Raw genomic sequence first — 24,423 nt, 5'->3', positions numbered from 1 at the left:
AGCAGAGAGCGGGCAGTTCGTACGTAAACCTCCCAACCTTGAAAGCGCCCGCTACGTAAACGGAACGCACAGGGATGTGGCCGTTGCTGGTGATCACGCTGCAGGTCTGGTTCATTGCAATTACGCGGCCAATTGGTTGCTTGGGTTCTTCCCAGCCGTGCATCAAAGATTGTTTTTGGGGGTGAGGAGAAACAGAAGCAGAAGCAAAAGCAAAAGCAAACAGCATCGACGGAGGCCGGATCCTGGCCAGACACCAGAGCTGCACGTTTATGTCACAGGTCTCCATCCGCATCCGCGACGTGCCTTCTAGCCTCTTTAAAGTTAGGGGCCTGCGCCAGCTGGAATCCTTGATGCGGGGAAGAACCCACTTTGTCTGGTACTGCAAGACCGTCAGTATTCCGGCCTGCCCGCAAACATGACGATTTCCCTCTCCAGTTTGTCGTCAATCGGGATTCGCCGTCTTGATTGGTCGTTTGCCTTGCTCCTTGCAAACCATTTGCAGCCAGAAGTCAATAGACGACTGACTCGTTTCACCACTTGATTCGTCTGTCCTCACCTGGTAATTCTCTAGTGGCTTCTTTAGACAGCAGCAACAGCAACAACTTCGCCAGCATTGGAGAGACGTCGAAAACACGAAGCCAACATCCTCGCCGCGAATCGGTTGTTGTATAGTGGTCACAGGAAATAGCGTAGGCTCAGCTGCAAGTCGTTCCTCGCCGCGGCTGAAAATTCCCTTGCTCCATGGGGTGCTAAAATCAGGGGTATGTAGAAGCCTGTCCAACGAATGAGCCCCACTCTTGGGAGAGGCCTGAACAGAGCAAGAACATGGAGGTCAATTCTTCAACGATGATCATATATGGAGTAAGAGGCATTCCGTGTCTGGAAAAAGGGAGGTGGTATAGACGATGTGCGCCATGTATGGCGCATTGCGCAGAGGGGCGTGGTGTCTCTCCAGCAGGCGTTGCCAGAGGTAAGAAGAGCCCCGACGTCACCCATTCTGCCACCCCACGGCCGCCGCTATCGGATCTGATAACGGCAGTGGAGGGCGGGCTTGTCCGGAGAAGCCTTGCGACCTGAACGAAAATTTGTTTGCATCGCTGCCCATATGGGAGACTGACTAATCGTGTCAGCATCTCCGCTTCGAAAATACTGCACATAATCATCGAACAGGCATTTGTAAGCCACCTGATAGCATTTATCTGTCGCCTTCCTTGCACATGCCGTCTTGCGCATTGGGTCCCATCTCCATTTCGAAGTCAACTGATTCCCGAATTGTTTGTTGCTCGTACGAGAACTTAAGAGCCTCGCATTGAACACCCCTCACTCGCCTCATCAACCGCCCATTTTTTGGGCCCCACCCATTCTGCATTATCTAGATCTCCAAGAGATCACGAGGATAAAATTCGCGGTAAATTCCCTCAGCCGATTACGACGCCTTCGTGCGCCGTTGCACCATATTCCGACATGTCGCCCGCGACCGTCACCATCGACAACACCGGCGATTTCGTCGCGCCCTCGGCGGCCGCACAAGGAGGGGCTGCCCCCGCCCGCACTCTGCTCCTTGCCCCGCCATCGATCGCGAGCCACGAGGAGAAGTTACGCGATGTCCTCGCCGCCCACGAGCGATCTACCACAGACCTGCAGATGCTTGACCGCCTCTCTGCGGGCCTCGTCTCGCTCCCGAATGCCACCTACGACCTGATCCTGGTCTTGACAGACGCTGATGGCACGCGAGCCGAGTCAACGCTTCTTCTCAATCGCGACGTCTTCAGCAAGGTCGTACCGGCCTTGAAAGTGGGTGGCCAGTTCCAGGCACAAGACGGCTCTTTCGGCGCCAACAATAACGGCCCGGATGTGCGCGAAGCCGTGCTCGCTGGCCTCGTCGCGGCTGACAATGGTTTCTCGAAGGCAGACGAAGCCGAGGCGGCAGTGCCGCTGAAGCTCGGATTTGGAAAGAACAAGAAAAAGAGCACTGCTGGGCCCGCCGTTGAGAGTATGATGGTACACCAAGCCAACGGTACCGACACAAAGCTCAACATGCAGCCCCCCGCAGCTAAGCCGGCTGGCATGGGCCTCGTCGATTTCAGTGATGACTTCGACTTAGTCGAAGGCGATGATGACCTGATCGACGAGGATACGCTTTTGACTGAGGAGGATCTTAACAAGCCTCTGGAGATACGTGAGTACCTCTCCTAGCTATTAGCAAGCAAGCCTACTAACATCCCGTGTAGCTACGGAGTGTGTTCCCAAGGTCGGCAAGCGGCGCCGCGCCTGCAAGGACTGCACATGTGGTCTCGCAGAACGCCTGGCTCAAGAGGATGACAAGAAACGAGCAGAGGCCGACTCCAAGCTTCAGTCGTTGAAGCTCGGCGCAGACGACCTGACCGAGGTGGATTTTACCGTCAAAGGCAAGGTTGGTTCATGTGGCAACTGCTCGCTCGGCGATGCCTTCAGGTGTGACGGGTGTCCGTACATTGGCATGCCGGCTTTCAAGCCTGGAGAGGAAGTTCGACTGTTGAACAACGATGTTCAGCTATGATAGGCATGTATAGGCGTTAGGTACTAAAATCAGGTCACGGTCATAGATTTGGATAGAGGCTCGGATTTCCAGCCCTATCTTGGAGCGAGCAGTCCAGTATAAACTGCAATGTATATTGATATCCATACAAACTTGAGTTTCAGCAATGAGTGCAGGCCACGAAGATGTACAGAACCATCTTTAAGTACCGCAGAGCCGTTGATGCTAGCGGAAAACGAGATCCAGCTGATGAGTGTAGTCGTCAACCGACATAATGTCATGTTTTACAGTGCAATCGAATGCCATTTACATAATTTACTCCCTCTGATGTCCTGGTTGATATTCTATCTGATGCGTCTCCTTAACAGAGTTAGGCGTATTGATCCCGTCCTTACTCAAGTTGTATGGCCATCCCTCTAAAGATTAGTCTAGAGTTGAAGGGGTCATTAGTCGAGGACGAAATTACTGATACTATCCGTACATCTAGCCCGTCAGCGACTTGTATGTGTCCACTTGGCTCCCTCCCAATATATCCACCAGGGTGCCTCTGACCCCGAAGTGATGCACAAACTATGACTCTACTTTTCAAATTAAAGTAAATAAGCGCAACCCAACCTATGGCCTTTTAGCTGAGCTCCGGACGAACCAACAGTCCCCTTGAGCATATCTTGCCAAGCCATAATTATTGGAGTTGGTTTCCCAGTACCTCCCCGGAACGCCGGAGGCGGGAGAAAGAAGGGATCAAAGCCAGGAACAAATTTCATCTTCCCAAATACGTGGCATCAGCTATCTCCGTTGGCACGTCAGTCGACAACCCGCCCTTCGAATAGGTCGATGCGCTAGGGAAATGATCTACCCCGGTTTGCACCCAAAGATGTGGCCATGATTTTAGAGCAGCACTTTAAGTTCAACATAGGCTTTGTCAGTGGCTAGGCTTCAAGTTCTGGGAAAGGGGCTTAGTAATCTTCTTAAAGTTATAGAGGTAGTATAGGATTAAAAGGATAATAAATGTAAGACTTATTATAAGAGATACCTTAATAGATTTAAAGCCCTCTTTAATAAAGTATACTATATAAGATTTAACTACTATAGTTTATAATTTTAAGATTATATTTTAGCTATAGAATTATAAATTTTAATATATTTCTTATATAGCTTAAGACTTCTAATTTATTAAGCGCATAATTATCCACTCTTGCAGTATATGCTAGTTACTCCTCATCTGCTAATACTTGGTCGAAGAATACAAAAGCCCGGATCTCTATACTTTGCCTTGGCTCCCCCTCGCCCTCTGCGAGCCTCGTGTCTTTGAACGCGCAGTGGGGAGTGCGGCGCGGGACGCCGGGGGTCGCGCAAGAGTCGACCTGCTTGAAGAGCAGTACATCCTCGGGCGTCTGCCGGTCCATAAAGTACCAGCGGTGCGGCGCCTCGGTGGCGCGCGGTGGCTTGACCTCGACGGCCTCGGTCTTGTGATCGGGGAACTGGACGGGCACGAAGACAAGGTCCGAGTCCGGCACCGACAGCGCGTCGCACACGGCCAGCGGGTCCCGCGTGATGGTCTGCACCGGCCGCCAGATGTTGATGATCATGTACCGCGGCTTCCGCAGCAGCTCCTCGGCCCGGTCGCCAAGCCAGCGCTGCCCCACGCCCTCGGCCGCCGCGAAGGACTGGTCTACGTGCACGCCGTAAAGAGGCCCCGCGGGCCCCTTGGGCGCCTCGCCTTCGACCGGGCTATACCGCTGAATATGTGTCATCATGTGAATGCTGGAGGGCTTGGGTCTGGAGTTATGGGTCAGTGGCTTGGTCGAAGCAAATGAAGCAGAAAGAATATAGCTTACAGCCCCTTGGTGTTTTCAAGAACTTCTCGCAGCATCACTTCCAATTCGGGATAGTGCTCCCGCTTGACCAGCTCGGCGTCGTCGAAGCTGGTGAACTTCGACTTGTGCTTGACATACTGAAACCCTTGTTTGTCAAGAGTAAAGCTGTCCTCCTGTCCTCGAACATTTTTGATAGTCACGGGCGTTGCAATCTTGGGCTGGCGCTTGGGTTTCTCAGGGCTGTTGTATAATAGTCAGTAGCTGTTCTGAGACACTGGCTGACATCAGGGGGAAAGTGAGTGAAGAGCCACATACCCTCCAATCACCATGGGAATCAAGGGCACACCGGGATCATCAAAATAGTCGATCGTTGTGGTTACCCCCTCTCTATGATTTTCCTGAGATGCGGCCATTTTCGCGTATGGAATTGACGTACAATTGATACTTGATTATGAGCAGGATTAGAATCTACCCTTTGACCGTTCTCTATTAGACATATCATAGCTATGTTCGGTAGTTTCCACTTCTAATCCCCTGATCCTCGTGTTGGGGGTCCATTTGCATGACTGAGATGCAGATCTTGCTCTCACCGTCTTTTTTCCTGCTAGTATGTGTGTCACCTAGCATTGACCTGGCCATTGATGGAACCTCTATCACGGGAGACAGTAGACCTTCGAGCCAGGAGATGCCCAACATTTTCTCGCCTATAGGGTTTTTAGCAATGGGTCTATGGAGATCCATATGGATGTCAAGCTGGGGTCTGGGGTACTCCGCAAGACAGGGGGCTATTTACCCCTGTATGTGTTATCACCCTGTACGAGTCATGCGAAGCGAAAGTCACCACAGATGAAAGAGGCGACTTCCGGGATATCAGGGGTAAACCAAGACAAACTACCTGGTCCTTTGTCTTTTGTCACGCGACGCTTGAAGATGAGCTTTCACAAGTCTAAGAGAAATATGTTGTTTAAAGGGTGTGCTTCGTATGTGTTACCCCTGAATTCAACCACTCGTTATTATATGAGGGGCAAAGCCTTCCTAGCGTTATCTATGACTCGATTGTACCTAGTGGATGCTAAGAATACTATTTGCGCAATCTCTGTAGATACCATGCACCGAATCCAACAAGGGCAGCGGTTGAAGTAGCAAGGAGCACCATGGTTTTCCGCACTGCCGGCGCCAAGACCACCTCAGCAGCCACATGGAACTCAGCCATGGAGTTTGATCGTGGGTATGGCTCCTCTGGAACTTCACACTCAAGGAAGTTGCATATCTCCTCCCAGCCAAATCCCTTATCTAAATCGAGTACGAGGACTCGCTCAGCCGGGACAAGCGAGCGTACAGTTTTCATGCTACGTCGATTAGTTAGCGTCTTCAGGACATATCAGATCGTGGCATGGAAAGCGACAGCCTACTATTCAAGGTAGCTTTGTTCCAAAGCGCTCCGGAAGTCGGGGTCGGACGGGTGCAACCCGTGGGACCATCGAAAGGTCATCAGCCGGAACATTCTCTCTAGCTCCCAGACGAAGCCGTCGCATACCCGTGCCGCTGTCAGGGGCCACTCGTGGAGCTTTGCATAGTAGCAACCCAGTGATCCGGACAACGACTTCGCGAAGGATTCGGGGCTCCTTTGTGTGAGTATGAACTTGATGTTAGGGTCATCAACGTAGGTCTGAATACCGCTGGCACCCAAGTAACACGGGCTTTCTATCAAGCACTGCCAATTGGTCAGCGTCTTTGCCTGATGCTTGTTGAGGTTTGCCACCTCTTGCGGCCCAACTTACGTCGTAGTCTCCAAAGAGCTTGTCAAGCTCAGCTCTGGTGTAAGGGGTGTCTGTGGAGCTGGCAACCATGGCCTCTTCGAGCGCCTGCATCTGTCGAACGCCATGGGGGAGTAGCTCGGATATGTGGAATGGCCTGTAGCCGAGCATCTTGAGGGCCAGGAACACGCCCAATGTTCCGGTCCTCCAAGACCGGTCAGTCTGGATTTTCTCGAAATGCTACGAGAGAGGCACACTCACCGACTTGCACCAAGGCCGACCACCCGCATTTGGTGCAGTGGTGAGGGCTCTGGCAGCTTGTTCAGTGCAGTTCGAGACATTTCCGCGATTTGGAGTTGTTTGACCTTGGATCACTGGTCAGTGACTGCAAATCCTCGGCGAGCTGTTCTTTTTGAGCAAACACCAGCAGCAGCACCAAGATAAGCATTCGACAATCTCCTTGGCAGGCCAACTGCTCCACCCACTGGTCCGGCTTGATTCCTGGCCTTGACCCTGACCCCTGACCCTGACCCCTGACCCTGACCCCTGACCCCTGACCCCTGACTCTGGGCCCAACAACCACACCCCTGGGTCTTCACGATAAGACCCGCTCCGGTATAGGCGTGGTGTTGATGGTGGATCGCGATCCGGAAAGAACCTTAAGTCCCACTGCTGTGTCTGGCTAGTTACTAATACGCATTCTCTTGACTCAAGCTGCAATCCCGCCGGTGTTGGTATCGACCCCCGAACTAGGATTGGGTCATGATGATCTCGATCGTCTTGGCTAGCATCTCCTGTGGGCGGGACAGTCTACAAGAGCCCTTCCCAGGGCCGTCTAGAGGCAGCCATAGAGGTGTATCTCAAGGAGCTCTCAACAATGTCCAATTCTAATGCTGAAAACGTACCAAGAAAATATGCCTGCCCAACCTGATGCTCCCTTGTTAGGAGATAAGCCAAGGTACAGATTCCTTCTACACACTTTCTATGCTACCGGCCATGTACTTCCCATGCAAGCCGTGGCGCAAGCGCTCGTTCAGCGGGGACACGAGGTTGTTTGGCTAGCAAGCCCAGACCAGAAAGCGCGCGTTGAGGCTTCGGGGGCCAGATTTGTGCCCACTGAGGAGGTCGTCAAAGTCGACACGATTCTCAAGACCACAGAGCCTACCACGCTCGAAGGGTGTGTCGATGTGCTTTTCGGGGGCCGCCTGACTGCCCAGGTTGCCGATCTGCGTCGCGTTCTGGCATCGTACTCGCCGGATTGTCTACTCAACGATGCGCTCCCGCAGGGGCCGCGGCGCTGTATGACCTGGGCGAGGTCCCGATGTTCGCCACTCTTGGCGTCGTCCCTCTGTACCTGCCCGACGCTGGGGAGCACGCCCCTACGTCCGCGCTTGGAACTCTCATGACCCAGCACAGCTGGACCCTGCCGGTGATCAATCCGCAGCGAGAGGCTTTGGGACTCAAGCCTCTCTCCGAACCCGACGTAGTGCAGTACAGCACGCAACTGCATATCCAAGCTTCGTGTCCGTCGCTCGAGTATCACCAGCCCATGCCCCAAACGCAATATGTTGGGCCACTCGTGAGTCAGCAAACCAAAGCCCCCGAGCTTCCAGTGTGGTGGGACGACGTCCTGGGCGCCGCGTCCACCGGCAGTCGGCGCATCATAGGCATCACGCAAGGCACCTTCGCCATGGATCCAACCTCTCTGCTGATCCCCGCCATTGAGGCGCTGCGAGACGACCCCTCTCTTCTGCTTGTCGTGCCGTCTCCTCACGAGGAGGCCATTCGCGCCCATCTTGGCGGGGCTTCCCAGGAGAGCAACAACGTGCGTATCGCACCCTGGGTCCCGTACGACCATTTGCTGCCTCTGTGCAGTGCCCTCGTCACCAACGGCGGCTACGGAAGCGTGACGCAAGCGCTCGCGTCGGGGGTGCCACTGGTGTGCGCGGGCACGTCCGAGGACAAGAAGGATACGGCGGCGCGCGTGCGATACGTCGGTGCCGGCGTGGACCTCGGGACGGAGAGGCCCAGTGTCGAGAGCATGAAGTCGGCCGTGAAGGCGGTCCTGGAGGACGCCAAGTACAAGGAGAGCGCCGTGAGGATTGGCGACGAGTTGAGATGGCAAGGTGGGGCAGCCAAGGCTTGTCAGATGTTGGAAGATGCTATCGCTCGGTCTCGTGTAGAAAAGCGTGGATAGAGAGGAACAGAGGCACTTGTTATTGTCCTCTACAGCGCATCAATATATCTTGTATATCAAATATAATAATATGCTTAACAAGATGGGAAACCCATAGACAAACCCCATTACCAAGTACACCAAAGTGTCCAACCTCCCAGACCTTACCCAGGAGCCCAGCTACTTTTGTCGGCCAGAGACGACGTCTCGCTCACAATCAAAAGTCTGTGGGCTCAGATAGGTCACCACGCGCAACTTGTTCTGGTGGAGAGCGCAGCCGACGTAGTACTGGCTTCCACAGCGACTCGCGAGCGTCTGGGCGTCGAAGACATCTCGCATCGCCTTCTCATAGTTGTCCATCATGCCGTCCGAGCGGCGTGTGCTGAAGAACTTGCGCAACCGATCGAGCACGTCAGCATCGCTCCTGCAGAAGTAGCCCGGCGAGATGTACACCTTGGGCGAGATGTCTCTGTCGCAGCCGACGGTGTAGTAGAAGCCGGGGCTGGCGCGGCCGGGGGCGTCGGCGGGCAGCACGGCGGGTGCGTCAGCCAGGAACGCGTTCCAGAAGCCGCGAAGGTCGGCGAGGCACTCCTCGCTCGCCTTCATCTCCAGCCGGCCGCCCAGCGTGAGGGCGTCCATCATGTAGTCGACGGTGGTGTGCGGGGCGCGCACATAGATCTTGATGCGCGCGTCCTGGGGCTTGAGGCAGTCGATACCCACGATGCCTGTCTCGAAGCCGTACTTGGCCGTGCCCTCGTCGAGGTATTCGAGCAGGGGCTCGACGCGCAGCGACGCGTACTGCGGCAGACGGCGGATCGACTGCTGCACAAGCTGCAGGTTGGTGATGCCGAGCTCCTCCGCCTTGAGACCCGGGTAGATGTACATTTTCATCACGGGGCCCGACTTCTCGAGGTCCAGGGCCACGACGGTCCCCGCCTTGGGCGTCGTCTCTTCGACGAAGACGTCGGCGGTCTTGGTGCGCTCCATGTCCTTGTGCGGCAGGATCTGGCTGGTGAAGTGGTCGTACCACTCCAGGTCCAGGCCAGGCACCATGTTCTGCTCGCGGAGCTTCGCGATCCACCGGTTGGTGGCGGTCCGGTTCAAAGGGTCTAGGGGCGTGCCGGCGTGGGCGCCGATGGGCTCGAAAGAGTAGCGGATGGTGGCGCGGCCCCCAGAGCCCCATTCCCAGCTGAAGTCGATGGGCGTCGAGTCCGGCGTGCCGGGACTCCGCCAGCCTCTGACGTTGCCGTTCTCGTCCGGTGCCAGGCCCAGCTCAGGGGCGACGAAAAGGGCATAGAAGATAAGCTCGTTGTACTGTTCCGCAGGCGTGTATCCTGCTCTCTGCAGGAGCCTGGCAAACACGTGGCCTGTCTTGTTCCACCAGAACTGGGCATCTGTGAAGCGAAAGGTGAGGACTCGGTTGAGCTGTGACCAAGGCTCATTGGCAATAGGAGTCTGGAATGCCAAAGCATCTTCCTCCCTAGGGGGTGTGGCAAGGCGTGTCCAATGTAACTTCTGGCATTTTCCCAACAGGTTTGGTATGGAAGTGTAGAAGGGTAGGAAGGCAGATGGGAACGAGCAGGTAAGCCGATGCCCATTTGTTCCTTGGACACTCTCGGTGACTTCAGAAGTCCCTTATACACGCTTATTTCTCAGACATTCTCTAACCTCTTTCCCAGGCGTACTCCGGTTCGCTTGGTTTCTACCAGGGTTGGACAAGGTCTGAGATCAGCATACAGCATCTTACACCCGCCTCGTCTTCCCCGGAGTCCACCCCCATCCCACTGCCATGGGTCAAGACCAGGTGGTGCAGACGGGCATTTCGATGGTAACCCTTTCCAGTCCAGATCATCCAGCTTGTGCTTCTTGGGGCCTTTCTCCCCTGACAACGCAGAGATTGTGTCAGCGTGGGTTGCAGCGGCTCTAATCAGGCATCTGGGTGCACCCAAGGCCTTGTCGACATTCCAGACCAATTCCTTATCGGAACACTCGTGGTCCTTGACCTTGCAAGTAAGCCTGGGAGGTTCCGTCAGTGTGTCTGAAGGCGTGCCGATCCCGGTCTTGCATGGGTTTTCTGGTGCTGGGATGCTTAGCGGGCCCCATTGCCTTCCCTGACAGCTTCTCTTGCTTCTCTTGTAAGTAAGTAGCTCCGAAGCACTCAAGATAGCGACTGACTCGAGCTCGCTCCCGTCAGACCAAGGAATCCCTTGATGCAGGCCAAGGGCTCGGCATTTTCCGGGTATCCACTTCCGATACGTGCCCGATACGCAAGCAGAGTAGGTAAGAATATAGTTTGGATACCAAATGCTCTATGGAAGATACTCTATAAGGGTTGCTGTAGCAAAGCTCCTTCCGTCTTCTCTGCCAGCAAGTCAGAAGGTCTGACATAAGCCGGTTTTATTCAACTTCCGCCGCGTCTCCGAGACATTGTCATATCATCATATTGGCAATGTCGGACTTCATGCAGTCTGTTGCCCAACGGGCCATATCAGGAGCGCCTTTCATCGCGTGCGCGGTGCCGTTAGCACTTCTCCTCTGCGCTATCGGTAAAACGGTATACAACTTATACTTCCACCCATTGGCGTCGTATCCTGGCCCCCTTTTGGCTCGGGCCACGAGGCTCTACCACGCTTACTACGATATCAGCGGCGTTAGTGTCTGGACAGTCAAGGACTGGCACGAGAAGTACGGGCCTGTCGTCCGTATAGCCCCTGATGAGCTATCGTATACCGACAGTCAGGCGTGGCCGGCTATCTACGGTAAGCGTCAGATGAGGAGGGAAGAACACAAACTGCCAATTGTGCTGAAGATACTAATCTTTTACTATTAGGCTTCCCAAACAAAGATGGCACGGGCAACTTCGAGAAGGACCCCCAGTGGTGGAACAAAGCCCCCTCGGGTATTCTCAGCATCGTAGATGCCGACGAGGACGGCCACCGGCTCATGCGGCGGCTGCAGAACCCAGCCTTCTCGGATAAGGCTCTGCGGTCCCAGGAGAGCGTCATCAAGGGGTACATCGACCTGCTCATTCAGAAGCTGCACGGGCTGGCGTCGGACCCGGGCACCGCCACTACAGACATGGTAGCCTGGTACAACTTCACCACGTTCGACATTATCGGCGACCTGGCCTTCGGCGAGCCTTTTCACTGCCTCTGGGAAGCCGTCAACCACTGGTGGCTCGACGCTGTGTTCGATCTATTCCAGGACGGTGTCTTTATGCGTGCCGCGAGGCGCCTTTCGTGGCCGCTTCCAAGCATTCTGGCCTGGCTGTTTGTCCCGAAGAAACTGGTCAAGAACCGGATGGATCAGTTCATGTTCACCGTGGAGCGTGTCAACCGACGGTTGCAAATGACCACGGACCGACCTGATTTTCGTAAGTTGCTCCTTTTTGGAACAGGGCAGCCGCATTGTGGCGTGGGGATCTAACAACCTGACTCGTTTGTAGTTTCATATATCCTGAAGGCCGAGGGCGACAAGGCCATGTCCATGGAAGAGACCTATGTTTGCGCACAAGTGCTGATCGTAGCCGGAAGCGAGACCACAGCCACGGCGCTGACTGGCGCAACCTCTCTTCTCCTGGAGAACGCCGAGGCCCTCAAGCGGCTCACTGCGGAAATCGAGGATCGGTTTGGCAGCGAAGACGACATCACAATACAAAGCACTGCAGAGCTTCCTTATCTGAGCGCGGTGGTGCAGGAATCGTTGCGAATGTGCCCTCCAGGCCCAGCCGTGTTCCCACGCGTGGTGCCCGAGGGAGGCAGAGTCGTCTGCGGTCAGTTCGTCCCCGGAGGTTTTACTGTGGGGGTTCACCAGCTCGCAGCAGATCGATCGAGCCGCAACTTTGCCGATCCCGAGTCTTTCCTGCCCGAAAGGTGGCTCGGGGATCTTCACTTCGTCAAGGATGACAAAGCTGCCTGCCAGCCTTTCTCGTACGGCCCAAGGAACTGCATTGGCAAGAAGTAAGTCGATGCGACCCCCGGGAGAAGATATGCTCCTGCCTTGCTAATTTGGGATAATCAGCCTTGCAATGGCCGAGATCAAAACGATTCTGTCTCGTGTCATCTGGAACTTTGACATGAAGCTACACCCAGCCAGTCACGGTTGGTTGAATAGACAAAAGGCATTTACTAGCTGGAAGAAAGAAGAGCTGAAGGTTGCTCTCTCCCCCGAAGCCCAGAAACAAATCTTGATGGATTCGTATCCAGGTCAGGGCAGCTCTCGTGTTAGCAGATTATAAAGTCGTTGTACACCCACAGTCTCTCATTCTATTTCTTGCAAACGCTATAGCGCGGAGTTGGCTGAGATCTTACCCTTGTAGGTCGAGGGAAATTGCTAATGGAGATGTATTCATCCAACTGGGAGTGCGTGCGATGGGTGTCAATGTATGTGATTAACCTCGCAGGGTGCGGTACTTGAAATAACCCCCTGTGGCCCTTACAGAAACCCGATGGAAAAACCTCTATCCAAGAGAGCTGTAAGATGTTCTTGAGCATTTGTATATACTATGTCGGCGTTGGTTGTATCGAACGATCGCCAGTCGAAGCCGTTAAAAATAGAAATAGGACAGCCCTACATAGGATTCGATGGTCTTATCTCCCCTGATGGACAGAATGCAGATCCAGTTTTCCCAATACAATCGTCTTCCCTCAACGCATATACGAGGAAAGTGGAAATTTGGAGTTTTCTGCAATGCAGATCACAGTGATATTGAGCCCGTGCGGCACACAACCAACTCAACTCCTTTGTCTCTAGACCATTGCATAGTATGAAGATGATACTGAAATGGAATCACGACTGCCAGATCACTCGTGCATGGCCCTAATCATACACTAACGCAGGGGGAGGCTTCTGGGGAGACTATTCGACGATTGTCAGATGCCGCTTTTTCGAGAAATGCCATAGATGCAGAACGCAGGGGTTTCTTCCACATTCCACACCGCCGCCGCTACATACTTGTAGGTAGGTACAGCTTGAGCTGTTTGTAAAGCCGATATACTCGGTACCAGGGGCCAGGGAAGGGCCGGGTTTGGTGCACCTCTGGAATTCGGGATTGGATCTTTGTGTTGTCCGTAAGTGGCCGTGGACGGGGTGCTGGGCAGGGGGTCCTCCGACCCCCTTGGTCGAAATGCGGGTTACATGTACGTGCATGCATACACTGCCGGGTGATTTCAAACCAGGCCGTTGCGAACTACCGGCAACCCGGTTCCGCATATGTAGTTAGGGGGCCGAAGAAAGAGCATGCAGTGCGTGAACACCTTGTAAAACGCCGATCCTTACTGTTTCACAGCCTCGTGTCCACTCTGGTCCAGGGGTGAGTCAGGGGGTCCAGCATCCAGCCAATATATCGTTTACATAACAGGTGTTTGACTGATTTACCTTGCAGCATCCAACTCTTAGCGAGCCCGTCGTGATAGTGTGTATGCATGTATGTATGTAGGAATGTATGAATGTATGTATGCGATGCTTCTATTTTCAGTCACGCGCAACCCACGTCCACACACGTAGGCAGGTCAAAGGACGGTTCATTGCCAGCAAGCATAACCATCGCCAGGGGCGGCAGGGCGGGTCGCGGTGGGCACGTTGCTATGGAGTCGGCACGGACAAAGGGGCTCAGCGGAGTGCCGTCCCGCCGTCAAATACGAGAACGGCTCCGCAGCCAGGCACAGTAGCGCCGGCATATGACGATCTTAGCTCGAGTGGGCGACTGGGGTGAGTTATTGGCGATGTCTTGCCAGTGGCCTTGCTTCGAGAAAGGGAACACCACTCGCCAAGACCGGTTCGCCATTCGACGTATAAAGAAGTCCTGGATGTCCCCCTCTAACTGACAGAAAACCCGATATCACCACCACCATCGTCTTCTTCTTCTACATCACCACCATCACCATCCTTCAACACCTCCCCCATAGCCAGTAATCTCTAATCGTTCTTGCTACTTCAACACCAACCGCCAAAATGCAGTTCACTCAAGCCATCGCCATCGCCATCCTCAGCTACGTCGCTGCCGCCGCTCCCTCGGCCTCCGACTGCAAGCTCAAGGACGATGCCTGCCGCACCGCCCCCGATGCCAACATGTCCGCATGCTCCGCTGACCAGGCTGCCTGCCACAGCGCCTGCTACAGCTCCTACGACGGCTGCCGCACCGCCCCCGATGCCAACATGTCGCTGTGCGCTTCCGATTACTCCAAGTGCCTGGGCGAGAACCCCTTCCACAAGCGCAGCGAGGAGAGCTGCAAGAAGGCTGACGATGCCTGCCGCGCCGCTCCCGACGCCAACATGTCGCTGTGCTCGGCAAACTACGCCGACTGCCTTGGCTACAACCCTTACGCCAAGCGCAGCGAGGAGAGCTGCAAGGCCGAGGCCGACGCCTGCCGCACTGCCCCTGGCGCTAACCAGAGCCTTTGCTCTGCCGACTACGCCAAGTGCCTGGGCTCCAACCCTTATGCTAAGCGCAGCGAGGAGAGCTGCAAGGCTGAGGCTGATGCTTGCCGCACCGCCCCCGGTGCCAACCAGAGCCTCTGCTCTGCCGACTATGCTAAGTGCCTGGGCTCCAACCCTTACGCCAAGCGCAGCGAGGAAAGCTGCAAGAAGGCTGATGATGCCTGCCGCACCGCCCCTGGCGCCAACCAGAGCCTTTGCTCTGCCGACTACGCCAAGTGCCTCGGCTACAACCCCTACCAGTAAAGCGGTAGTAGCACGTTTACCGAAGAACATGAATCGACGCTGGGAGAAGAGTAGCTGGATGGGAGGAGAGAGTTGAGTTGTGGAAAGTGTTTTCTCCTTCTGGTGATGCCGGGGGTGAAACATGGGGGAGTCTTGTTGATGATGATGATATCTTGTACATACGTCAAAACTAGATGGTTGGTCGAGCAAAACGAGCCCGCAATCTTGCACATAAATACCTTTTAGATTCTACCTGAATATATATTTTTGGGCTCACCTATGACTGCTGCCTCCCTGCTTTCGCGATAATAACGGTACGGACGAGCCCTAAACACTTGGCTAGTATGCGCAGCTGATGTATGAGTAGCCAGATCGAGCGATGGTTGAGAAAAGTCGGGATCCCCAGCAATCTTCTGGCAAACCTACACACTGGCTGCGTCGGGGGAGGGTGGGACGGCAATGGGGTTGGAAACAATTATCAACATGAGAAAAACATGGAGCTCTAAATGCCAAAACCATAACATCTATACATTGCAAACGCCATCGCTGTGCTCAATGGAAGAGATACCCAGGCACGCCGATTAGTAAGTCTCCATTCGTGTAACATCAACAGCAACAGCAGCATCATCATCATCATCATATCAAGCGCCCCTCAACCGCCTCTCTCAGCCCCCTCCCATCTTATCGAATACGCGCACCTCAGGACAGCATCGTGTACACCCCAGCCATAACCGTAACCAGTCCCAGACTAAGCACGTTCGGCGTCCTCAACACCGAGACCGCAGCGCTCTTATCACTCGGCGAGCCATTGGGAGCCCCCGCCGTCGGCGAAGGCAGGTGCGTCGACGTCGACGCCGCCGGCCTGTCGCCATTGGTCTTGTTCACGTTGTTGGGGTATCGGACGAAGGTGGCGTAGTCGTCAAAGCCCTTGGGTAGGTTTTTCTTGAGACAATCCGTGAAGCGGTCCATGTACTTGCCCTCCTTCGGCGGGTCATGCGACGGGTTGGGCGGGAACTTGTCGCGCGGCAGCTCGCACCAGAGCACGCAGTCGTCGTCCACCTTGGTCACATTCTGGGCGCTCTCGCAGCAAGGGGCCAGCGCCTTCCACTCGTACGTGTCCTGCGGCCGTGTCGCGTTCCCCTGGGGATTCCGCGACGGCCAGTAGGCGATCTCGCCAACCGAGATGCCAGCGGGCACCGTGGCCTCACGAATGCGGCCGATAGTGCACGAGTAGCCGTCCGTTGAGCCCAGGGTCAGGTTGGTGGACATGGTTGCTGTGGTGTGTTGCTGTTGCTACTGTTGTATCTCCGGGTAAACGTGTCTATGCCTGTGGGTGGGCAAGTAGATTCTTGCTTGTTTCTGCTTTGGAAAATGTGTATCCTAGAGTTGAAGCAGGAAGGGAGAGACAAAGGGAGTACGAGGTGTGTTGTTTGCAAGTTGCAATACTGAATCTTTCGAAACGGAGCGTCTAGAATAGCAAGACTCCTGTATTTGTATTAGCTGTTTGGCTAAGTCCTAGTCTAGGCAGAGCCGTTCCCGAAATAGAACAACCAGCTTCGACTCAACACCGCCTGGTCCGAGACGAAGCTTACGGCCCCGTGCACTCATTAGTCTTCGGCCCATCTCATCGGGCTTACTGTTACGGGATATTGGCGCAGTCATAAGCCACGATGCGAAGCTGTTTTTGCGGAAGTGTCTCGGGTCGCCGTAGACACAGCAAAATGGCAATCTAAGCAGCCCTGCTGCCGTGTAGTTGTTGCGGTCGAGCTGTTGAAGATGATGCCAGATCAAGAGAATGGGAAACAGGATTTCTTAGACCCTCAGCCATCATGCCGAGTTCGTCTAGCGGCTTGGGCTTTGCAAACTAAAGGCCGAATAGCCTCCAATGCCTTCTTCATTTGCTTCATTCATGCGGTCCACCTTTTACATCCATCCACCACTCGGACAAAATCCTTTGGGCAAGTAGCTCATCATTATGTTCAACAGAGTGCGGTGCAAACCCCCTTTACGAGCATCTCGTGAATCTACCTCGAAAGATGAGCATATGACATTGCCACTTGCCGCCGGGTAGTCTACATACATTTCAAGTCAGATAAATCATGGCCATGCAAAACCAGGTCCTCCTCGTTCCTTAACGCGCTTTGGCTATTGCGTTGATCCTAACTCCGTCATTCCTATGAGAAATGCTGTAGTGTAGACCCTTGTTTCCCATATACCTTACAACGCCTTGCTCGCTTACTCAGGGTCGGAAAAGAAAAGAAACATGGGTTTGATAATTACACGCTCATATGTTGAGCGTATTGCTGCCCATGAGGGCTGCTCCGGAACTCCAGCAAAATGTAGGACTGAAATATCCTTATCTCGCGCTGTCCTAGTCATCGTCGAGCGTGATAACCTCGACGGGTGCTCGCTGTAGCATCGGTTTAGATGCCGAACGTGATCGGGCTGATCGGGCTATAGTCGGTATTACGTCGACGTCACTATCATCGTCGCCCTCATCGTCCGAGTCCATTATTGGTTTCCAAGACCCATCCGCAGAGACAGCGATGTCTTTGGTATCAAGTCTACCCTGCGCTGCCAATGACGCCCTTACGTCGGACAAGAAGCCATCGATACGAAGTACTTGCGGCCGTGCATCTTCGCCGCAGATGGGACATTTCCATTTGTCGGCGGACGAGGGCTCTGGAGGACAGACTTTGCAATGAGCTTCCCGGCTACCGCAAACACACGATTTCTTGCTTGGACGTGTGTTAAGCCACGTCTGGAGATCAAAGCACTCCAAATGCTCACAGCTAACCCCACGGACAGGTGTATTGAAGAGGCAGGAGCTGAAGGGGTCGGCGACTCTGATCGTCAGATCACTGGCCACTATAGCGATCTCGTCATCATCTGTACCACCCGATGGCCCTCCTAGACGCTTCTTGATGACGCTCAAAGTCTTCTCGGCTGGGATCTTGGAGACAGGGTTCAAGTTGTCTAGCGCAAGGATGGTGCTATGGCTGAGGTTCTCCACGACTTCGACAGCAACGAATGGCTTCTTCTTGAGCCTCTCCTTGGAAATGCTCGGAGGAACAGAGATCCTGAGCTCATTGGGACCTGGATTAACAAGATGGCCAATCTCAATTGGTTGGTCTTGAGCATAGTGCTGTTTGCGCCTTATCGTCAGGTTATAATTGTTCAATTGTATGAATATTTGATCGGGCCAGTCAGTATCCTCCTTAACCCACAGCGCCTCCGGAATTGATACCACGTCTGGTCTTCGACAGACGCATCGTAGCCGGAGACGCAAGGATCTATTGGAGAACACATTGACCGGTATTGCAGAAACAAAGCCATCAGATCCGATTGAGTCCCTGGATATCCTGGCATGCTCCTCGGTGGAAAGGCTAAAACTGAATGTATACAAATGGGCATGAGGCGGGATGGCCGAGGGGCTCAATGCCAAGTATTTGACGAACTGGTAATATCTCTCGTTACTTAACAGCTTGAAGCTGCCACTCAACACGCGCTTTGGACTTCTGATGTCAGCTTGGTGTAGTGAATTTGCCACAGACTTTCGGTCGTAAGGGTCGTGCGGGTAGTCTATCAGAGGAATGGGTGGGAAGAGGATGCTCCTAGATGGCTGATTGCGTCCATGCACACGAGATGAATCGCCTTGTAACTGCGAATTACCTCTCGCGCCCGGAGGTCTGACACGGCCCTGTTGGCCCACAGCATTAACAGGGATTGGCTGTTGTCCAACTTGCTGCTGTGGCTGCCTCGAACGCTGATGTACGGCCTGGGTTTGCATTTGCAAACGGGCCTGTTGATGCTGTTGCACATATTGCACCTGGCGCTGTTGTTGCTGCTGCTGCTGCTGCTGCTGAATGGCAAGACGGTACTGCATTTGTTGCTGATTATATTGTGACAACTGGCCATCGTTGCCAGACTGATCCATAGCGCCGGCTGGGGCCAGAGCTCTTGACACATTTCCAACCGTCGTTTCCAACGGCATTGGTATAGTCGTGTTGCTCATCTGAGGGGATGTCACAGGAGCTTGCATGAAGGTTTGAAGGTTTGGTGATGCGTGACTGACAGGACGATTCTGCTGGTTCTGGCCATTCATGGGAGAGATATAAGAATTATGTGACTGAGATGGCAAAAAAGCAATGTTTTGAAGCTGGGGAGACCTGCCGTTAGTTCCCTGCGCATGATTCTGAGAAGGACGTCTCGAGCCATATGGATGAAATTGTGGCATCGGCGTAGGTTGTTGCTGAAACCCTTGCATCTGCTGCGGTTGATTTAAGTGACCCTGCGCCATATGTGGCGAGTGTTTCGCCTGAGGCTGTTGACCATTTCCTGGTATACTCTGTACCGATGGCGAATTGGAGTATAACAGAAATTGTGCGGGTACTTGTGTTAAGGGGGATTGACTCTGCTGCTCTGGGGGTGAAGGTGCACCGCCATGCGTGCCCGGCGACCCAAGCTGTGCTGTTGGTATCACGGGTGACGGACCAGCCGATGTAGAAGCAGAGGCCGTCGCTCGGACAAACTGCGCATGGGAAGTTGGAGGCCCTGCCTGGAAAGGCGACGAATTGTTTACCCTCTGCTGCTGTTGTTGGATTGCCTGCTGCCGAAGGTCAGGTGACATATTATACGGCATATATGCGGCATTATTGGGCATCTGCTGTTTCGCAGCAAGTGCTTGGTATTTTTGAATAATGATCTGATTGATTGGCTCTTTGTCGAAGTCCCGGTTCGTTCTGACCACGAAAGAGCCGTTGCTCTGTCGATGTTGCGCCTGGTCCTCCAAGAACAGCCTGTCCATTTGTGTGCCAATCACTCCATCATGAACACCACACGTCCGCCTGGAAGCTCTAAAGACGATGGTTTGAAGAACAGTTGAATACAGTTGGAACGTGCTGAGCAACTCATCGACAAGAAACGGGTATCCTAGTTTCCTATGTTCGTTGTTGACAACCATCCAGTACTGCGTGAGTCGAATCAAGAAGTTCAGCACGAGTCGGACAACATGGCTGTATTCGGAGAATGTATTACGCAGTACATCGAGAGGCCCGGGAAACTGTACAAACCAATCAAGTTGCTCAGAACGGATTAGAGAATTGCTCTTTAGAATCGTGCTCATCTGTCCAAATGCGCTATCAATCAAAGCAGGATCATGTACGCCTTGGGTGTAAAGCTTGTGTGTTTCGCGTGGGTTGGTCGACCATAGACAGAATATCTGGTGAAGAACGACGAAGAAAATGTCTCCATCTTCACACGCCTCCTTCAGGAGTTGGTATCGTGGTCTTTCTACAGTGGCTTCCAGAGCCTCGGCTCCACCACTATTTCGTATCTGCGCATCGAGGACAGGAATCGCCTTGAGGGCTTGGAGAAGACTTAACCTGTGGCACGCATGTCAGCAACTAGGGCCTCACCCAAAAGAGAGAAAGAACCTCTACTCACCCAGTAACCATTCGGCGCCGTTTCGCTGGGTGTTCTTGATCTTGCCCTGGCACGGGGGAGCAGTCGCATGGTTGAATATAGGTATGCTCGGTGTCGGTGGGGTTTGGAGTGAGGTCCCAGCTGAAGTTACGAGAACTGCGGGCGAAGTCGTCGAGGTCAACATAGGTCTGACTTCGCCGGTGGGGGGCGATATCGACCCATTCGGTAGAGTGTTGTCACTCAGTGGGTGGGCAGCGTGCACTGCTTCCGCGCTGGCGGAGTTCACCTCAAAACGCGCTTCGGTGGTGCTCGGGAGAGGGTTCGCAGCTGTACTTTTCGGGGGGCTAAATGCTTCATATGGTGGTATTGACACAGCCGGGCTTGGTTCGTCACTTGGAGCTGGAGACGGAAGTACCGCAGGAGCAGTTGAGGCCCTGAAAAGACAACGTTAAATCCACAGCAAGTAAAGAAACGATCAAAGCTGAAAATTTCGGATGACGGATCAGGTAATCTTACGACGCGGAGCCTCGAGCCGGGACAGACGGAGGGAGCGAAGACACGACTTGACCCGACAAAGGCTGCTTTGATGATAAGGAAGAAACAGTTTGATTGTCGCGTGTTGGTTGTAGTGTCTGTAGTGTCTGCTTTGCGACGGGGATTGCAGCTTGGGCCGACTGCGTGAAAGGTTTCGGGGCCTGGTAGTGAGCAGGGCGAGGTGTGGGCTTGGTAGCGGCGGCGTTGTTCATCCATGAAGGCTTACGTCCACCTAAAAACGTCTCGACAGTCGAGTTCGCTTCGGCAATCTGCCGATAGTTGACGGGAGCAGAGCCCGAGGCCCTGCGCGGCGCAGACGGTTGTTGCCCCCAGCAGGCGCCATGGATCCACGCATTCATCGCAGTTTGTTATCTTTCCCCGGTTCCGAGCGTGTCAAGTGGCCAATACGCCGCCTGCCACATACATACGATAGAGTGATCGGGGTGTTGCGCGTGCAATCCTATGTTGTATTTTTTTGGGCTGTCGAAGCTGCAGGTCTCGTCTGGCGCCGCCAGCGAGTTAATCACCGTATTTGCCGTTGAACAGAAGAAAATATCAATTGTGAGGGCGATTCAAGCACAACTCAAAACATTTCGTGCATCGGCATGCGTTGTGCAGGGCTTTTTCTTCCCTCGTCAGGATCGCGGCAAGCAAGTTTTAGTGACTCAACACCGTCGAATGGCTGGAGAAGGTTATGAATAAGATTCGCAGTGTGACTGACACCCGCTCGCCCCATTTGAAAATGAGCAGTTGCAGAATATATCTCCTGCAATGGATTGAATGCAAGTGCGCGTGAATTAGTTTAGTTATTTACGCCTGCAGTGGTCCAGTCCGGTTGAAGCTCTATCTCTCTCTCTCACCCCGGCCAATCGTCTCAACATCTCGTGCCTACTTACATACCTTCATACCTCTATAGTATGTTAGTGTTGGTGTTGGTGTTGGAGGCTCCCGGGCTGAAGCGGGCTGGCGGGCCTTTGCGCCCAAGACCCTCACCTTGCATCCGCACTTTGCCCTTTTCACTCATAGCCGCGTTCGGGAAGAGGGGCCCTGTTTGACCGGTCGCCCAATACATCTGCGATCTTACACCTGCGAGATTTACATACTTACACTATGAAGACTTATAGGGTACTTGTTGTTGACAGGGGGGGGTGAAGGCCTTGGATGTATCCAGCAGGCCATAGAAGATCGAAGCTATATGTACGTGGCATCAGGCGAAAGAAGGAGGAGGGGGAAGAGCCCGTAGTAATGTACCGTTCACAAGCCAGAACCCGAATAGACTGTGTATCACACTCGCATTACACTCACATAACCACCCTAGCATCTGGCCAGCTGGCTAAGGGAAGCTAATATCCAGTGGAGGGTGTTACTTACACACCTGACTAAGCATTGCTTGCGCGGCCAGGTGCTTCAAGCATCTACATGTAATATAGCAAACCAAACCTGCTCTTATTGTAGGCCCAGCAGTCGAATGGGAATATGCCAGTTACGTCCGTCAGCCCCAAACATGGGGTCACGTGAGCCCCGAGAAGATGCATCTCATTAGCCTCAGAGCTAAGACATCGTTGCAAACGAGAACATGGAGATCATGACCCGGATGGAGGTGTATAGGTAGATATGAAAAACGTTGTTTGTCCTCGGGCTACCATGTTATACGGCATAACCTACCGAGACGTTGATGTTTTGACCAGAACCATATCCTCCGTGTCGAGATAAGGAGTCCCAAAGTGCGCGCAACTTGGCAGGCAGGGGCAGTAGGATGAAGATCCCGTTATGTCTCCAGTATCCAGAACAAGTTCCAGGTGCCGACGAATGGCACCGATTATGGCAATGAGTAGCCACCTCGCCAACATCATCTTTATTGTGAAATGTTGGATTGTAAGAGAGCGTTTGGACCATGGTGGGTGTTGCTCCGAGGTACAAAGCTGTGATTGTCTTCAGCCCCTGTCCAAGCGAAGTGCGCAAAACTGGCTGGCTGAGCTGTAGTAAAGATATAACGAACTATGTATGCCTTCTTTCTCTTTTTCTCTCTTCTTCTTTCTTTTTTACGTTCTGTTCTAGAGACAAGGAAGAGCGAAAGCTCACCTCAAGATCCATCCTTCTGGTGATTGTACAGCTGAAATCCCTACTCTGCAGTGCTGAGGCCATAGCCAGGATTGCCATGCTTTGCCTGCCATCAAAGGTCGTGCCTTGTGCCAAGTTATTTAGCCCGGCAGACATCAGCAATTAACCAGGACACAGCAATCTTGCTAGCTCCCGCTTCTCGGAGCGCCATGGCTAGGTAGTTTGCAATTTTCGCACGACACTCGGATATAAAGCGACTGGAATGTCTGAGCGGTGGAAACGGGTGGGTGCACGATGTAAGATGCAGTCTTGCATGCCGAGTTTAGGTCTGTTTGGAATCCTACATGTATGTTATGTTGGATGGGACACTCTCACACTGACGCCGCTCACAGACATACTACCTGGTTGATACTTTATGTACAAATCGTGTACCTGATCTGCCGATGAGCTTATGACTGAACCCCGCCACACAAGGTCGGCAATCCCCTTTAGATCGCGACTAACCAACGTAGCATACAAGCCATCTCTTCAATAATCCACGGAAGTGGACTTTGGTGAAGTCGCAGTACAGGATTGTTTGTTTCGCTTGGAACCATCTTAAGAGTGCAGCATGTCCTTGCCTCGACGGTGTGTGGTGTGGTGTGCCTTATCTTATAACAAGCGACATACTCGAAAACCTAATAACCGATCAAGTCGGCAACGTCCAATGAGAAACCTTGGCAGCGTATACTAGACTTCGGACTCAACAGTGCCTGGGAGGGTTGGGGAGAGTTATCAAATCGGACAGGACCCCGTAATGGGAGGTGGTCCGTCGAAGAAAGGCAGAAGTGGGGAGAAACATTTGATTAAAGCATGGGCAGCCGAGCGCTATTGTATCACGACCATCACGGCCTGGGTACGGGGCTTGGGGTACGCAAACTCCCAGAAAGCCAGAGTCTTCAGCGCCTTCCTGGCGAGGGGCCCAGGTACCATGGCCTGGATCACCCCACTTTGCCCAAGCAGTCAGTGTGATTTTCTAGCGAGCAGAGCAGGCACAGATAGCATCGGTGGATATCAGCAGCTGAGGGAGGGTGCATTTACAACCGCCTACGTAGCAGGTAGGCCTGTCTGTCAGCAATTCTAATCTTTATCCCACTCCATTTGTGCATGGAAATTCCTCAACATCGCTCTGCTTGCACATCTGCCTGAAGTTGTTGCACCCGTCGAAATAGCTGGTGGGCCAAAAGGATATTTGTAGCGCCCAGTGTGACGTGACATTGACACTCGACGGTAGAGCGAGTTCCGCCTCTACTGCCCCCCGTTCATCTCAATTGAATCCTCTGCCCTTTTTTTCGCATTCGAGGATCCCGCCCGCCCTCGTTGCCATAATCCCTCGTAGCGAGATATATCGGGTCAAAACACACAACAACGGGGACTGATACCCAATCCCAGCAAGCGACGCGAAGAAGGAGAGGAAAAGGAATCACTCGACCCTAA

The 24,423-nt window shown here is 53.6% G+C and overlaps 9 protein-coding genes across 9 annotated transcripts; 4 read left to right on the top strand and 5 right to left on the bottom strand.

The window, feature by feature from the left end:
- Window positions 1–1,464: 1,464 nt before the first annotated feature.
- Window positions 1,465–2,539, top strand: PG998_013909 (uncharacterized protein; the record flags this gene model as incomplete). The annotated part of the gene is made up of 2 exons (XM_066880725.1): window positions 1,465–2,179; window positions 2,232–2,539. The coding sequence occupies 2 exons, from the start codon at window positions 1,465–1,467 to the stop codon at window positions 2,537–2,539; spliced, it is 1,023 nt and encodes a 340-aa protein (XP_066724864.1).
- A 1,190-nt stretch (window positions 2,540–3,729) lies between these two features.
- PG998_013908 (uncharacterized protein) lies at window positions 3,730–4,748 on the bottom strand (the record flags this gene model as incomplete). Its single annotated transcript, XM_066880724.1, has 3 exons — window positions 3,730–4,297; window positions 4,357–4,575; window positions 4,651–4,748. 3 exons carry the CDS (start codon window positions 4,746–4,748, stop codon window positions 3,730–3,732), a joined length of 885 nt encoding a protein of 294 aa, XP_066724863.1.
- A 668-nt stretch (window positions 4,749–5,416) lies between these two features.
- PG998_013907 (uncharacterized protein) lies at window positions 5,417–6,263 on the bottom strand (the record flags this gene model as incomplete). The annotated part of the gene is made up of 3 exons (XM_066880723.1): window positions 5,417–5,684; window positions 5,748–6,049; window positions 6,117–6,263. The coding sequence occupies 3 exons, from the start codon at window positions 6,261–6,263 to the stop codon at window positions 5,417–5,419; spliced, it is 717 nt and encodes a 238-aa protein (XP_066724862.1).
- A 743-nt stretch (window positions 6,264–7,006) lies between these two features.
- On the top strand, window positions 7,007–8,289 carry PG998_013906 (uncharacterized protein; the record flags this gene model as incomplete). The annotated part of the gene is made up of 2 exons (XM_066880722.1): window positions 7,007–7,322; window positions 7,379–8,289. 2 exons carry the CDS (start codon window positions 7,007–7,009, stop codon window positions 8,287–8,289), a joined length of 1,227 nt encoding a protein of 408 aa, XP_066724861.1.
- A 159-nt stretch (window positions 8,290–8,448) lies between these two features.
- Window positions 8,449–10,010, bottom strand: PG998_013905 (aromatic prenyltransferase; the record flags this gene model as incomplete). The annotated part of the gene is made up of 2 exons (XM_066880721.1): window positions 8,449–9,748; window positions 10,006–10,010. The coding sequence occupies 2 exons, from the start codon at window positions 10,008–10,010 to the stop codon at window positions 8,449–8,451; spliced, it is 1,305 nt and encodes a 434-aa protein (XP_066724860.1).
- A 707-nt stretch (window positions 10,011–10,717) lies between these two features.
- Window positions 10,718–12,472, top strand: PG998_013904 (cytochrome P450 monooxygenase; the record flags this gene model as incomplete). Its single annotated transcript, XM_066880720.1, has 4 exons — window positions 10,718–11,027; window positions 11,099–11,641; window positions 11,714–12,227; window positions 12,289–12,472. Coding segments are annotated over 4 exons (1,551 nt in total), but the record flags the coding sequence as incomplete, so codon positions are not given.
- A 1,748-nt stretch (window positions 12,473–14,220) lies between these two features.
- On the top strand, window positions 14,221–14,949 carry PG998_013903 (uncharacterized protein; the record flags this gene model as incomplete). The annotated part of the gene is made up of 1 exon (XM_066880719.1): window positions 14,221–14,949. One exon carries the CDS (start codon window positions 14,221–14,223, stop codon window positions 14,947–14,949), a length of 729 nt encoding a protein of 242 aa, XP_066724858.1.
- A 678-nt stretch (window positions 14,950–15,627) lies between these two features.
- Window positions 15,628–16,197, bottom strand: PG998_013902 (uncharacterized protein; the record flags this gene model as incomplete). Its single annotated transcript, XM_066880718.1, has 1 exon — window positions 15,628–16,197. One exon carries the CDS (start codon window positions 16,195–16,197, stop codon window positions 15,628–15,630), a length of 570 nt encoding a protein of 189 aa, XP_066724857.1.
- A 1,102-nt stretch (window positions 16,198–17,299) lies between these two features.
- PG998_013901 (uncharacterized protein) lies at window positions 17,300–18,922 on the bottom strand (the record flags this gene model as incomplete). The annotated part of the gene is made up of 1 exon (XM_066880717.1): window positions 17,300–18,922. The coding sequence occupies one exon, from the start codon at window positions 18,920–18,922 to the stop codon at window positions 17,300–17,302; it is 1,623 nt and encodes a 540-aa protein (XP_066724856.1).
- Between the last annotated feature and the right edge of the window lie 5,501 nt (window positions 18,923–24,423).

This window comes from Apiospora kogelbergensis, assembly GCF_038363985.1.
Source record: "Apiospora kogelbergensis strain CBS 113332 chromosome Unknown utg000009l_segment0_segment0, whole genome shotgun sequence".
NCBI classification, from domain to species: Eukaryota; Fungi; Ascomycota; class Sordariomycetes; order Amphisphaeriales; family Apiosporaceae; genus Apiospora; species Apiospora kogelbergensis.
This window is presented reverse-complemented; position numbering and strand designations above follow the sequence as displayed.